Source organism: Ochotona princeps, chromosome 5 (genome assembly GCF_030435755.1).
Source record: "Ochotona princeps isolate mOchPri1 chromosome 5, mOchPri1.hap1, whole genome shotgun sequence".
NCBI classification, from domain to species: domain Eukaryota; kingdom Metazoa; phylum Chordata; class Mammalia; order Lagomorpha; family Ochotonidae; genus Ochotona; species Ochotona princeps.
Window position 1 is genome coordinate 52,297,244 of NC_080836.1, and position 13,804 is coordinate 52,311,047.

The window sequence follows — 13,804 nt, forward strand, 5'->3', positions numbered from 1 at the left end:
GAAGGCAGTAGAACTCGTGATGGGCTGAAAAGGCCATTTCTTTGGATTAACAGATTCTTCCAAATTAGCAATGAAAATCAAAACATACAATTTGGAGGCAGAAAGTATTTTCCCTCATAATTTTTTTTTATCAGAATAACTGATTGAGGCTATAATTGCCAGAGCTTATATATTGTCATATCTTTTTCCTGTGGCAAAATCTGTGCATGGATTTCAATTTTTTTTCTACCAAAATTAAGTTACCTTTTGATTCAATTTTTCAATGAAGTTTTTGAAGTACACTCAAATTTTAGCATCGGAACGTTAAAAGTACAAGGTAAATCACTGTGAGAATGTTAAGAGCAAGGAGTGTGAAAACGCAGCAGCACTAAACAATATGGTTAGTAGTGAGAAAGCCATTGACTATTGGATGTAACGTTACATTGTCTTAGCAAGAACTGTTTATGTTTTGTGGTCCACTGGACCCCACATATGAATGAAGGTTCTGTTTGGTAGGGTTTAGGATGTTTCTGATGTAGGAGCTTGGTCTGGCATTATGCACTTGTTGTGCAAAACCTCAGAGGGTCCTGGTGCTGGTGACTCGGTATAGAGCTTGGAGGAAATGAGTACTTGCTGCCATTCAGTTCAGGAGCTGATGCCCAACTCTACTTCATCAGTTGTTTTTGCCACCAAATACAGATCTTTCTATTTTTGTATGCTTTGGTGTTCCTGAAATGTTCTCATGTTGCTAGTTGTTGTGTAAAATTGCCAGCTCCAAAGTTATGTTAAATGTAACAGACACAGAGAAGGTCTCCCAAATTGTCTGTCCAGTGTGATGTGCAGCACTGTGTTAATGCCTCTGTGCTGACAGCTTTCCTGACCTTTGACCTTCCACATGCTCCCTGTCTTCTCAGCTGTACAGTGGGGCTCCAAAAAACCTTCCTGATGGGTCTGTTTGGGGATTCAGTGAGTCAGTGTATGTAAATCATTTGTGAGCAGTATCATTATTACTGATCATTCTTAGAGTAACCCTGTAAAGTAGGATGGTGGGATACTATTTGCATAGACTTAGACTCTGAAAGATCAGTTGACCCGCCTGAAGCCACGAAACCAGGGTTGAAAGCCACATTTCTGTGGCTGCAAGGCTCACCCTCCTGGCAACACTGCACAGCCCCCAGTGCCCTGGTCAGAGCATTATTAAAACTGCTTTGATCAGAGACAGAGTGAGAATGAGATGAATGGCCAGCTATGACTGGAGTTTGAATTCTGCACTGGGAGCTGTCGAAGAGGGAAATGAACAGAATGGAAACTTCTCTGGGTACCTCCCTGTGTCCTGAATGGCGTAATGGCAGTGGTTTTGTTTCCCTACAGGTGCACTTCTTAAAAGAGGGATGTGGAGACGACAACGTGTGCAATAGCAACCTGAAACTAGGATATAAGTTTTGCACCCGAGAAGGAAATCAGGACAAGTTTTCTTATTTGCCAATGTAAGGCTTGCCCTGTCGCATCAGCACAAATGGCTCTGGCTGTTCATGAAGAAAGGGTTCCTGAACATGCATTGAGAGCTTGATCTTTTGCTGTGTGTGTGTGTTTTTTTTTTTTTAAACAGTCAACAAGGTGTGCCAGAACTAGTTCTCAAAGATCAGAAGGATATTGCTTTGGAAATAACAGTGACCAACGGCCCTTCTGACCCAAAGAATCCCACCAAAGATGGTGATGATGCCCATGAAGCCAGACTCATCGCCACCTTCCCCGACACGCTCACTTACTCTGCGTACAGAGAACTACGGGCATTCCCTGTAAGTGTGTGTCGAGCGCTGTGCAGAAGGAAGGCCCACTCTGAGTGGCAGGCAAACTGAAGAGTTGACCCCTGGTGTGTTTTTGTTACAGGAGAAACAGCTGAGCTGTGTTGCCAACCAAAATGGCTCGCAAGCAGAATGTGAGCTGGGAAATCCTTTCAAAAGAAATTCCAGTGTAGGTGATGCGTTCCCAAGCTGTTGTTGTTGTTGTTATTATTATTATTATTATACTCTTTTTGATACCATCACATTGTCTGTAAGCCTGATCTGGGTTAATGGTGATTTATGTTTTCTAGGTTACTTTTTATTTGATTTTAAGTACAACTGAGGTCACCTTTGATACTACAGACCTGGATGTTAACCTGAAGTTGGAAACGTAAGAGTCATTACTTCCACCTTTCCATTTAGAATTATTTTGTGAAAACACAGGCAGTCAATGAATTGGCCCTGATCTAACACATAAAAGAAGTGTAATTGTAATGAGAAAACTGACTGTTAAAATAAAACTCTATTGTTTCCTTTTCATTTTCAGAACAAGCAATCAAGATAATTTGGCTTCAATTACAGCTAAAGCAAAAGTGGTTATTGAACTGCTTTTATCGGTCTCTGGGTAAGTGTTTGTTTGGCATAACAAATCAATGTTTGAAAGAAACATTTACAATCCTCACTAAAACTGGTGTTTTTTAATTTAATAGAGTCGCTAAACCTTCTCAGGTGTATTTTGGAGGTACCGTGGTCGGTGAGCAAGCTATGAAATCTGAAGACGAAGTGGGAAGTTTAATAGAATATGAATTCAGGGTGAGTTGGAACAGTTAGTCCATTTAATATGCTAGACGTTTACACAGTCCAAGTATAATCCTGAATATATCATTTTAATAAATGTATAGTGTTAATAAATAAGCACCGTAAATAAATGCCCAGTTAAAAATAATGTGGTCAAAATCCATGATGCCACTTGCTTGTGTTTGGTAACACCAAGCCAATGTTGTAGAAGCCCCTAGATTGAAAAAGGAGCCTTTCCCAATCCTCCTGCCACTGAGGTGGTTACGACTCCGTATAAATAAAAACAGTGCTTTTGGAGAATAATAATAATGTGGTAAAACATTTTAGCTTGCAGAAAGAAAAACACCTGACACTCAGGATAGGCCTTTAGGTCAGAATCCACTTGTTTTCTTAGAGTTTTAATGTATATGTAGCCTAGAAACAAAGCAATACATGATGCCCCCTCCTACCCGGAGTCTTCTGTTTGGCTTTAAGATTGCTTTGCTGCTGTTTTCTGTATAAGGCCTGTTTCCAGTGCTCACGAGGGAGCAAGCTTTTTTGACAGTCATTTGAGAAGGTTCTTGCCACTGAAGTGTAGCAGTGGCTTTTACTAAAGACTTTTCATTACATCATGTTGGAAGCTCCAGTTTCATCATAATGACTGTAGATTTGACATCTGCCAGTAAGAAAGGCTCATGATTGGCTCTGAGCCATTTCCCAGTAGACAGTCACAGCAACCATTAGGGTCCAGTTGAGTGAATATGAGCAGGCAGGGTAGGGTCTACTCATTACCCAGATGTGGGTTTGGGTCTCCATGGCTCAGATTACATTTCTGAAAGTGAACATGGAAATGAAAGTCTGCAAAGCTAATAATGGGCACACCCATTCCTGGAGCAGGATGAAGAGGAGGGATGTTCACCCGCAGACACAGCTGGCACTGGTTGTGGTGGTGGTTAGGATGGTTACGTGGGATGGCTGCAAAAGAAGTCTGTGGGTCCTGAGCTGCTTTTAGCTTCTACAGAACGTTACTGGGTTCTGAGCTAGGACTCAGGCTGCATAGTGGAGGACAAGGGCAGCTTTATTTTCACAATGAGTGGGGGCACTCACTGCCTTGGCATGGGTGCTATTGTGTGCCAAGCAGGATGGGTATAGAGCAAATCACAGATGCACCCCGCACATTAAGACAGAGTAAATCTGCACTGCTGATTGCACTGCCTGGAACAGTGGTTTCCGGATTGATTTAGCAATCATGTGTTTCTGTTTGACCTTTTTATTTTTCCCTTTCTATTTCTTGATAAGAATATTTTAAGCACACATCTCTATTTGAAATAACCTATCAACAGTCCACTTTTGTAGGCTCTGTAGGATTATGCCATACAACCTATAGGCAATTTTCCATTGAGACGATGACATGGAGACATTCCGCATTGTTTTCCAACAGGTAACTAACTTAGGCAAACCTCTCAAAAACCTTGGCACGGCAACCTTGAATATCCAGTGGCCCAAAGAAATTAGCAACGGCAAATGGCTGCTTTATCTGGTGAAGGTGGAATCCAAAGGATTAGAAAATATAGCTTGTGAACCCCAGAGTGAAATAAACCCCCTGAACCTGAAGGTATGTTGATGGACTTAGCTGATACCTCCAGAGATGTGAGTTAGAGGAGCCTACTTGTGAGGAGGAATTCATGATTGTCCCTTGGAACATGGCATTCTCGAATGTATGTTGCTCCTGTAGTTGTTGCAGTTTCTCCTGTAGTTAGGTATCAGGCATGTTTGGTTGGGAAAGGTTTGCTGGTTGGCAGCCATTATGGCACAGAAGGCAGACATGTGCAGTGATTGTGGTGGTAAATGATATTTTCTGGAGTTCCATGATTGATGCTTAAAGAGGTACCCGCTTCTGGGGGTAAACCAGCCAACATTAAATTCATTACAAAAGGTACTGGTGTCTTAGCAAATGACTTTGAGAGCTTTTCTTTCCTATTTTTGAAATGATTTTTTTTTTTTAAAAAAAGGTATTTTATTTATTTGACAGAGATAACAGAAAGAGAGAAGGAGAGAGAGGGAGAGACAGAGATAAAGAGATTTTCCATCTGATGGTTCACTCCTCAGATGCAAACGACCACACAGCTGGGACTGGGCCAGGCTGAAGCCAGGAGCTTCCCCTAGGTCTCCCTCATGTGCCATCCTCTGCTGCTTTCCCAGGCATGTTAGCAGAGAGCTGGATCTGAAGTGAGGCAGCCAGTTCTCCAATCAGCACTATACGGGATGTGGGAATTGCAGGCAGCAACTTAACCCATTATGCCGCAGGAGCAGTCTCCGGTTATTTTTTCAGATGGTCAATATTTATTGAGTTCTTACTGTGTCTCAGGGACTGTGCTAAGTATTGTGTTTGTATTTTCTCCTTCCCGTCTTCTGACAGTCCCAAAAGGTATTTTTATTATTCTCACCATTTCACAATTGCAGGTCTTGAGATTCAGAGAGATTAAAAGCGACTTTTTCAGGGTTAGCCACTGTTAAAAAACAAATTGTGTCTGCATTGAGGCTCCACTCTGCTGATTTCAAAGCCTGCATGCTTATCCCCTCTCTGCTGCTCCATGCTTTCCTAACTGGTGTAGCATTTATGCTCCAGTTTGGGGAAGGCTTCCCTTCTCTTGCATGTTTTTGTTTTGTTTTGTTTTTAATTTCAAGGTAACTGGGCATGATCAGTGACCATAGTTGGTAGCTCGTAGCATAGACGTTTACCCACCAACTTTGAAAAAAGGGGGTGGTCCATTCACTGTTCCTAATCATTATTAGATTGAGCATTTCTCAACCAAAATCTGCAACATTTTGAGCATCCACAAAGCTTTGCATTTTGGAGCACGATTTTGGATTTCCATCCCAGTAATGTCCCCTTGCTGTAGTCGATACACATACTCCCAGAACTGGAAAACTCTGGAATCTGATACACTTCTGATCCCAAGCATTTTACCTAACGGGAAATTCAACATGTATAAGGGCAGAAGGAGTTTTAAGTCTTTAGGTGACTCATGCAGTGGGTCTACTTGCTTCTTTTTTGTGGTCCTCAGTGTCAGGTCTTCAGTCAAGGTAAGCTGGCTGACTGCCCTGTGTTAGCACTGAGCTGGGCCCCACAGTGGTCTAGGACTAAGACAGGGCCCCTGATCCCAATTTGGGCAGATCTTGGTGGGAACCCAAATAAGCCAAGCATCTTTTTTCTTCCTCTGAGTTTTATGTTCAGGGTAGGCAGAAATTACTTAGCTAACTTAGTCCTGTGAATGAATGAATCCACTTGGAATTCAGGGTGGTAATGTTACCTGTTGGTTTCATACTGATGTCTGGGACGAATAGCACTTTCCGATGATGTGACTTGGGTCTGCTCTGTAGGAGGGTGGAGTAAAATGCAAAGTGGAACTGTTGTGGCTGTTAACTCTTTGCAGGAGTCTCACCACTCCAGAAGGAAACGGGAAATTGCTGAAAAGCAGGTTGATGATGGCCGCAAGTTTTCTCTGTTTGCTGAAAGGAAATACCAGACCCTGGTGAGTATTTTTCAGGAGCTGTGAGTGGCAGGGGCTGAGAGGATGCTGGGACTACGGTGTTTTGACTCCGCCTTCCTCTCTGCCCTAGAACTGCAGCATGAATGTGAACTGTGTGAACATCAGGTGCCCGCTGCGGGGCCTGGACAGCAAGGCCTCCCTTATCTTGCGCTCGAGGTTGTGGAACAGCACATTCCTAGAGGTGTGGCCCTGCCGTGAGTCTGTCCTCTGCAGGCATCCCTCTGCCACCAGCGAGGATGTTTCCAACCTCCCTAATGCATGTACTCACTGTCCACACACAGGAATATTCCAAACTCAACTACCTGGACATCCTCACGCGGGCCTCCATTGATGTGACATCTGTGGCTGAGAACCTCAAGCTACCCAACGCAGGCACGCAGGTGAGAGGTGCCCTGGCCTCCCTCAGCTTCCCAGCAGGGGCCATTTCCCTGCACGCTGCCCTGGCATCATGCTGTTGGCTATTTAACTTCCCTCATAGACCTGGGATCTCCACGGAGAAAACAGATAATGTCTTCAGGCCCTGCCACACCAACCTTCATTTAACAAAAATCACTGAAAACAAATCTGCTGGTTCACTTCCCAAATGTCTGCAAGAGCAGGGGCTGGGTTGGTTTGAAGCCAGAAACCTAGAGATCCCACATGGATGCAGGGGCCCAAGGACTTGGGCCATCTTATGCTGCTTTTCCAGGTGCATTAACAGGAAGCTAGATCAGAAATAGAGAAGCCGGGACTCAAACCGGCAGCCATATGGCATGCCAACACAGCAGGCAGAGGCTTAAGCTACCATGCCATAGCTTCAGCCCCTTCAATAGCATATTTTGAAATCTAAGTGCAAGTGTTTAAGTGTATCTTCACATTTTGTGTGCTTTGCCCTGGGTCCATTATTTCCAGTTGCAAGGTAATTTTGAATCTTCATCATTTCTCTCAGCTTCCTATCCTGTGAGCTTTCTCTTTTTGAAAACTGGAAAGCATGCTTTCTAGGTCCTCATCTAGATAATTAACCAAAATGCTGGGCAGGAGCAGGACCTTGTGGGGAGCCATCAGTAAGGGTGTCATTGGAGGAGACTCAGGCCTGAGAGATGGGGTGACTGCACGTCCTAGTGGGTACGTTTGCAGGAGCCTGGAGAACACCACTGTGCATTACTGCCAGTTTGTTGATGGAACTATTCTGGCATCTTTTGTTTGCTAGTTGAAACTCAGAGAGCCTCCCTGGTCATGCGGTTTTTGTAGTAGTGAACTTCAGGGTGTTCTGAGACTGTATCCTCTAAACCAGCATGGGACACATGTTATGCCAGGTTGGATGCTGGGAGAAGTGATGTAAACCAGGACTGCACCAGGCTCATCAGCACGTGGGCATCCTGGCTTTGCAAGTGCCACAGCAACGCTATGTCTCTGTCTCTCTCTCTCTCTCTGTCTCTTTCTCTTTGCCTCCTCCTCCCTCTCTCTCTCTACCTCTCCTTCTCTTTCTTTAAAGATTTATTTATTTATTTCAAAGAATTACAGCAAAAGAGAGAGACAGAGAAAGAGATCTTCCGTCTGCTGGTTCACTCCCCAGAAGGCTGCAAACACCTGTTCTGAGCCAGGCCAAAACAAGAACTGGGAGCTTCATCCAGGTCTCCTACATGGGTGCAGGGATCCAAACACGTGGACGTCTGCTTTCCCAAGCCATTAGCAGGAAGCTAGATCTGAAGAGGAGCAGCTGGGACACCAGCCAGCAACTGTATACCATGCTGGTGTCACAAATGTCAGCTGTACCTGTTATGCTACAGCACTGGCCCCTACAGCTTAAGGCTTGAAATGGTACTTGAAGTCAACCAGAACTTCTTGGGAATGCATTCTCTGTGTGTCTGAAGGTGATTGCTGTAACTTTCTATAACTGTAAGTCAGTAATCTTAAAAAGCTCCAGGATTTTTAGAGCTAAAATGAGTTAGAGGGAAAGGATTGGAAAGAATAATGCATTAGTAAGATTTCCACAATTTGCTGGGTGCTTTATACTCTGTCACTTAAGCTTCAAAAGAATGGCACCTGTTTTAGGAACAAGGAAACAGACCCAGACAAGGGATATGCTTTGACATCCTGGATTGAAACGCATAGTTTGACTCCAAGGCTCCTGACTTCATGACATTTGATTTCCCACTGAATCTCCAGATCCCAGATTCAGATGAAAAACTGAGCCCAAGGAAGGTTGTCTCTCCCTCAAGTTCACAGAGCAGCCCCCCGGCTTGCAAGTTCTCATCAGGTGCTTTGATTCTGGCCCCACTAGAGCCGTAGGCCAGTTCCTCTGATGGCTCTGGCCCAGAAACCAGAACCTTGGCTGCTTTGGGCATTTTATGTCCTCAGGACTTTTTTGGGAGAGTTCAAGCCTAATGATAAGTGGGGTCCTTACTCCTTGTAAGTCTCACGTCTAGAACCCTTATTTTTGGAAAATTGAGACATTTTCTCTTCTCCAGTCTTGCGGTACATCGATTTTCTGTGACTTCCGAGACATAATAGCCCAGGTATCATATCTGCATGCCTTGTCATTTCAAGGTACAGTTTTTCTGGACTTGCAAATGTGAGCTTAATCCAAGTGTCACAATGCCTTCCTTTTTTATTCTTGCGCTTATGTGGCTGCAATTTCATCTTTATCTTGGTTTTATCTATCCTTTCCTGAAGATAATTTCCTTTGGAGATAGAAGCAAAGGAAGTTGAGCAATTCAGTCTTATCTATGATCTGAATATCCAAACTTCTTTTTTTGCTTAAAAAAACTAAGAAAAAATTTGTTTCTTACACCAATTTTAAGAGTTTTGTGTTCACTTTTTAATAAAACATTTTAATTTTTAAAATTTTTTTGAGTAGCCAAGAGAGGCAGGGAGAAAGAGCTTCCATAATGTTGCTTCCCTTATCAGATGGCTGGGACTGATCATAACTGAAACTGGGAGCCAAGAGCTCAAGCCAGGTTTCTCACATGGGTGACAGGAACCCAGTCACCTGAGCCATCCGCTCTGCCTCCCAGGGTCTACATGAGCAGGAAGCTGGAATCCGGTGTGTGAGCTAGGATTTGAACCCAGGCCTTGTGATATGAAATGTGGGTGTCCTGATCACTAGGCATAATGCCTGTCCCAAGAAAACACTTGTAAACAAAGATACTAATAGAGAGTGAAGTCACATAGGTGAACCAAGTAAGATGGTTGTGTTTTAGCATCCTTTAAGTGTATCCATTAACAAGCACCTATTAAGGATGTGTGTCTACCCTGTGCTACATGCTGTATGTTCTTCCCTTGGCTGTAGTTTTATACCCTGAATTGATTCCAAGGAAGCAAGTAGAAATTATCCTGAGAAAATACAATAGAGAAAATACAACCACCTCATTCTTTGAGGGGTAAGATTTCTTTTTTCTTAAGAATTTATTTGCAAGTTAGTGTTAGATGGAGAGAGAGCGATCTTTTATGCAACGCTCATTCACTTGCCGGATGGTTGCAATGATTGGAATTGGGCCAGGTCAAAGCCAGGAGCTTCATCCAAGGGACCCACACGCCTAGACCATCTTTTGCTGCATTTCCCAGGCCATTAGCAGGGAGCTGGATCCAAAGTAGAACAGCTAGGACAGAAACTGGCACCCATCTGGGATGCTGGCATTTCAGATGACAGCTGTACTTGCTATGCCACATCACCAGCCCCCTCAGATCCTTTGTCTCTAAATGAAGAGAACCTGAGATATGAATCCTTTTCATTAGGAGTGGAAGATGTCTTTTTTTGAAGATGTGTTTAGTGGATGGTTTTAGGGAAGATGTAACTATCCTTTCATTACGCAATTTTGTACACTGACGTTGAGTAGGAGCTGGGAATATTCCATTACAGAGTACTTTAGGAGAAGTATTTTGGCCCCTGGCAGCTCATGTGGTCTGAGTACTGCCCCCTGGTGATGGGATTTAACGCTTGAGGAGAGGTTCAGCCCCTTTGCCCTGTGGTTGAGTAACAGGTGAAGTTCACCAGGATAGGCCATCCCATGGTAATGCCTGCAACTGAATGAAGCCAAGGGGGAGGGTGGATTTTGAAGTTGGGAAACTCAAAGGTAGTTTGTACACACCTTAAGCTGTTATCTGTCTTTATTGCTATGACAAAATGACAGAATTCTCAGCTCTGGGAATTGCAGCCCCCTTAGCTTCATTCCTTTTGCACCCAAAAGAAACTGGAGTTGATAACTAAAGTCAACAACTGGTGAAATCCAGCTGCCTTCTTAGACCCCAGAGCACCTTCACTCTTTTTTTAAAAGATTTATTTATTTATTTATTTATTTATTTATTATTACAAAGTCAGATATACAGAGAGTAGGAAAGACAGAGAGGAAGATCTTCTGTCCGATGATTCACTCCCCAAGTGAGCCGCAACGGCCAGTTCTGCGCCGATCAGAAGCCGGGAACCAGGAACCTCTTCCGGGTCTCCCACGCGGTGCAGGGTCCCAAGGCTTTGGGCCGTCCTCCACTGCTTTCCCAGGCCACAAGCAGGGAGCTGGATGGGAAGTAGAGCTGCCGGGATTAGAACCGGCGCCCGTACGGGATCCCGGCACGTTCAAGGCGAGGACTTTAGCTGCTAGGCCACGCTGCTGGGCCCGAGCGCCTTCACTCTTAAATGTGTGGGGAGTCCAGACACTGGCTTCAGTGTTTTGTTTTTTTTTTTTTAATGATTTATTTATTTGAAAAAGAGAAAGAAATGGAGAGAGAGAGAGAAGCAGTATTTTATTGTGCAAGTGCTCACAACAGCTAGAGCTAAGCCAGGCCAAATCCAGGAGATAGGACCTCCATTTGTGACTCTTACATGCACAGCAAGGACCCAAGCACTTGGACCATCCTCCACTACTCTCCCCAGCACATTAGTGGGAAGCTGAATCAGAAGTGCAGCAGGGCCCGGTGCGATAGCATAGTGGTTAAAGTCCTCGCCTTAAATGCCTGGGATCCCATATGGGTACCGGTTCTAATTCCAGCAGCCCCACTTCCCATCCAGCTCCCTGCTTGTGGCCTGGGAAAGCAGTCAAGGGTGGCCCAAGGCCTTGGTACCCTGCACCTGCGTGGGAGACCCGGAAGAGCTCCTGGCTCCTGGCTTTGGATTGGCTCAGTTCCAGCTGTTGCGGCCACTTGGGGAGTGACTCATCGGGCAGAAGATCTTCCTCTCTGTCTCTCCTGCTCTCTGTATATCCACCTTTCCAATAAAATTAAATAAATCTTTAAAAAAAATAAGAAGTGCAGCAGTCATAGTTGGCAATAGTGTCTTTAATGTCGTGATGGTATCCCACAGGGGTTTAAGTCCTGGCTGCTCCATTTCCAATTCAGCTCCCTGTTTATGGTGTGGGAAAGCAGTGAAGGATGGCCCAAGTACCTGGGGCACTGTCACTCAACGAGCGAGACTGAGAAGTTCCTGGCTCTTGGTTTCATCCTGACCCAAGTCTGGTTGTTGCAGCCATTGAGGAAGTAAACCAACAAATGGGAAATCTCTCGCTCTCTCTCCATTTTCCTGTCTGTTTCTGAAACTCTGCCTGCCAAATAAATAAGTAAATCTTAAGGAAAAGAAAGGGAAAAAGAAGTAGAACAGTTAGGACTGGAACTTGCACTTTGATACAGGATTCCAGTAACATCACAAGTGGTGACTTAACTACCTGTGTCACAATGCCTGCCCGAACTTCAGTCCTTGATATCAGGTATCTGGTTCACAGCCCTAGTTTGCATGGCCCCCAGACCTGGGGCTTAGAGCTTTTATTGGAATCCCTACTACCCTTCCATGCAAAATTATCCTAGTCACCCCTGAGTCTGTTGACTGGCAACCATTTATGGGAGCAATTCCCCTGTTGTTGGCCATCTAAGAGTTGGTGTTGTGTGATGTGATTCTAACAGTGAGACTGACTCTTTTTGCCATGCCCAGTCTCTTCCTCCGCTTCCACATTACGTGAACTCACTTTTTTTAAATGACTAATTTGTTTATTTGAAAGAGTGACAGAGAGGGGGAGAACCCACCTGCTGTTCAACTTCTGGAATGGGACAAAGTGAAGTCAGGAACCAGGAACTTTTTCTCGGTTTCCCTTGAGGGTGCAAGAACCCAAGAACTTGGGCCATCTTCACTGCTTTTCCCAGGCTACAGTGAGGAGCTGGATTGGAAGTGGTGCAGCTGAGACTTCAGCTGGCACCCATACAAGATGGTGTTGGAGGAGGGCAGCCTTAGCCACTAGGCCGGCAGATTGGGCCCCAGAACCCATTCTCACAAATGAGGATGAATCTTCCACCCCTCCCTTCCCCCACACAGGACAGCACCATGTGCTTACCCAGTACTGGATTGCAGGGAAGCAAAATTAAACAAGGTCTGGCAAAGACTAATGAAATCCTGCTTTTGAGCTATGGCAGTAGCTCACCAGCTGGATGATAGTACTTACTATGTCTTCATTGGTCTTTGACTTTCTTCTTTCTTCCTTCCTTTGTGTGTGAAGCTAAAAAGGTTTTTTTTAGCTTCAGTTGAGGTGCTTGCTGGGGAAGGGGGTAGGGAGGGGAAACAGTGCGGGGTGGGGGGCGGACTGCCTGGGGCTGGGAGCTTAGGGGAACACAGAGCGCTACAGGAAACACGGTGGTGGTGTGATAGCTGTGACAGGTGTTTGCCTTCCTGTTGTTGGCAGAACAAGCTGAAACCTGCAAGGGGGAGCTCCTGCCTGCCCTTCTGTTCCAGGAGTCGGCTGAGGTTGACCAGCAGTTTTCTAGGTGAACCAGAAAGAGGCAGTCCTTAAGGAGAGGACTTTCCAAAACAACTGTGTAGGAAGAGGAAGCTTGTGGTAGACATAGAGCAGCACCTGGGGTTCAGCACTAGCATGGAGCACGTGACCAAGAGCAGTCCTCGGTTTCGCTTATCTTCTACTTTACACGTTCCTAATTCAGACATACCAGGGGCAGGCAACTGGTTAGCAGTGAAGATGCTGCTTGGGATGCCCACATCCTGTATCACATATGCCTACATTTGAGGCTTGGCCTGCACCCGATTCCAGCCGCATGATGATGTGTTTTTCTGGAAGGCAGAAGGTGACAGCTTAAGTAACTGGATCTGTGCCACCCACAAGGGAGGAGACCTGGATTGAGTTCCTGGTTTTGAGTTTCATCCTGGCCCAACCTGAGCTGTTGCAGTGGGTTTTTAGTGGTGTCAACCAGCAGAGGGGAGATCTCTTTCTGTCTGTGTGTCTCTTTCTCTAATAAATACATTTTCTAAAAAGAGATGAAACCCAAGTAATTTTTTTGAAAAATGCCAGATACTTCAAACTGGTAGCTCTCTAATGGGTGTAGTTTACAAAATCATGTTCCAAGTCCCCGTTGAAACTGCATGCTGGAAGAAATAGTCCCTCACTTTAATCACTAAAGTCCACTTGAATTCTAATGATCTTTCACACATAGTACACATATGTTAATGGGCATGATTGATTGGTATCACATTGCCAAAAGTAACCTTTTAAGTTTCTGAGTAAAGGCGGTGCCCATTTCTGTTGACTATTAGGGGTTTGGAGTTCAGCTGCTCCTGAATACATGAGGGCATCTAGTGTATAAATACACATTTTGTTAGGGGATGGCATCAAGCCACTTTGGGAAATTATATTATTTATGATGATCTTTGCATGTAGCTTCATTCTTATTTTCACATTTCACAGCATCTTTAAAACCTAAGTAGAGTGGAGGTTAATTGTGCTGAAGTTGGACCTTTTCTTT

The 13,804-nt window shown here is 44.6% G+C and overlaps 1 protein-coding gene across 3 annotated transcripts in view; it reads left to right on the forward strand.

The window, feature by feature from the left end:
* The window catches only part of ITGA6 (integrin subunit alpha 6), an 82,236-nt gene that overhangs the window by 60,248 nt on the left and 8,184 nt on the right, over positions 1-13,804 (forward strand). For all 3 annotated transcript variants that reach the window (XM_004577058.2, XM_004577059.3, XM_004577060.2), the window contains 10 exons: positions 1,351-1,466; positions 1,589-1,778; positions 1,870-1,953; positions 2,075-2,154; positions 2,311-2,388; positions 2,474-2,576; positions 3,982-4,155; positions 5,978-6,076; positions 6,165-6,275; positions 6,376-6,474. In XM_004577058.2, coding sequence (XP_004577115.1) covers positions 1,351-1,466; positions 1,589-1,778; positions 1,870-1,953; positions 2,075-2,154; positions 2,311-2,388; positions 2,474-2,576; positions 3,982-4,155; positions 5,978-6,076; positions 6,165-6,275; positions 6,376-6,474 — 1,134 coding nt within the window. The remainder of the gene's footprint in view (positions 1-1,350; positions 1,467-1,588; positions 1,779-1,869; positions 1,954-2,074; positions 2,155-2,310; positions 2,389-2,473; positions 2,577-3,981; positions 4,156-5,977; positions 6,077-6,164; positions 6,276-6,375; positions 6,475-13,804) is intronic.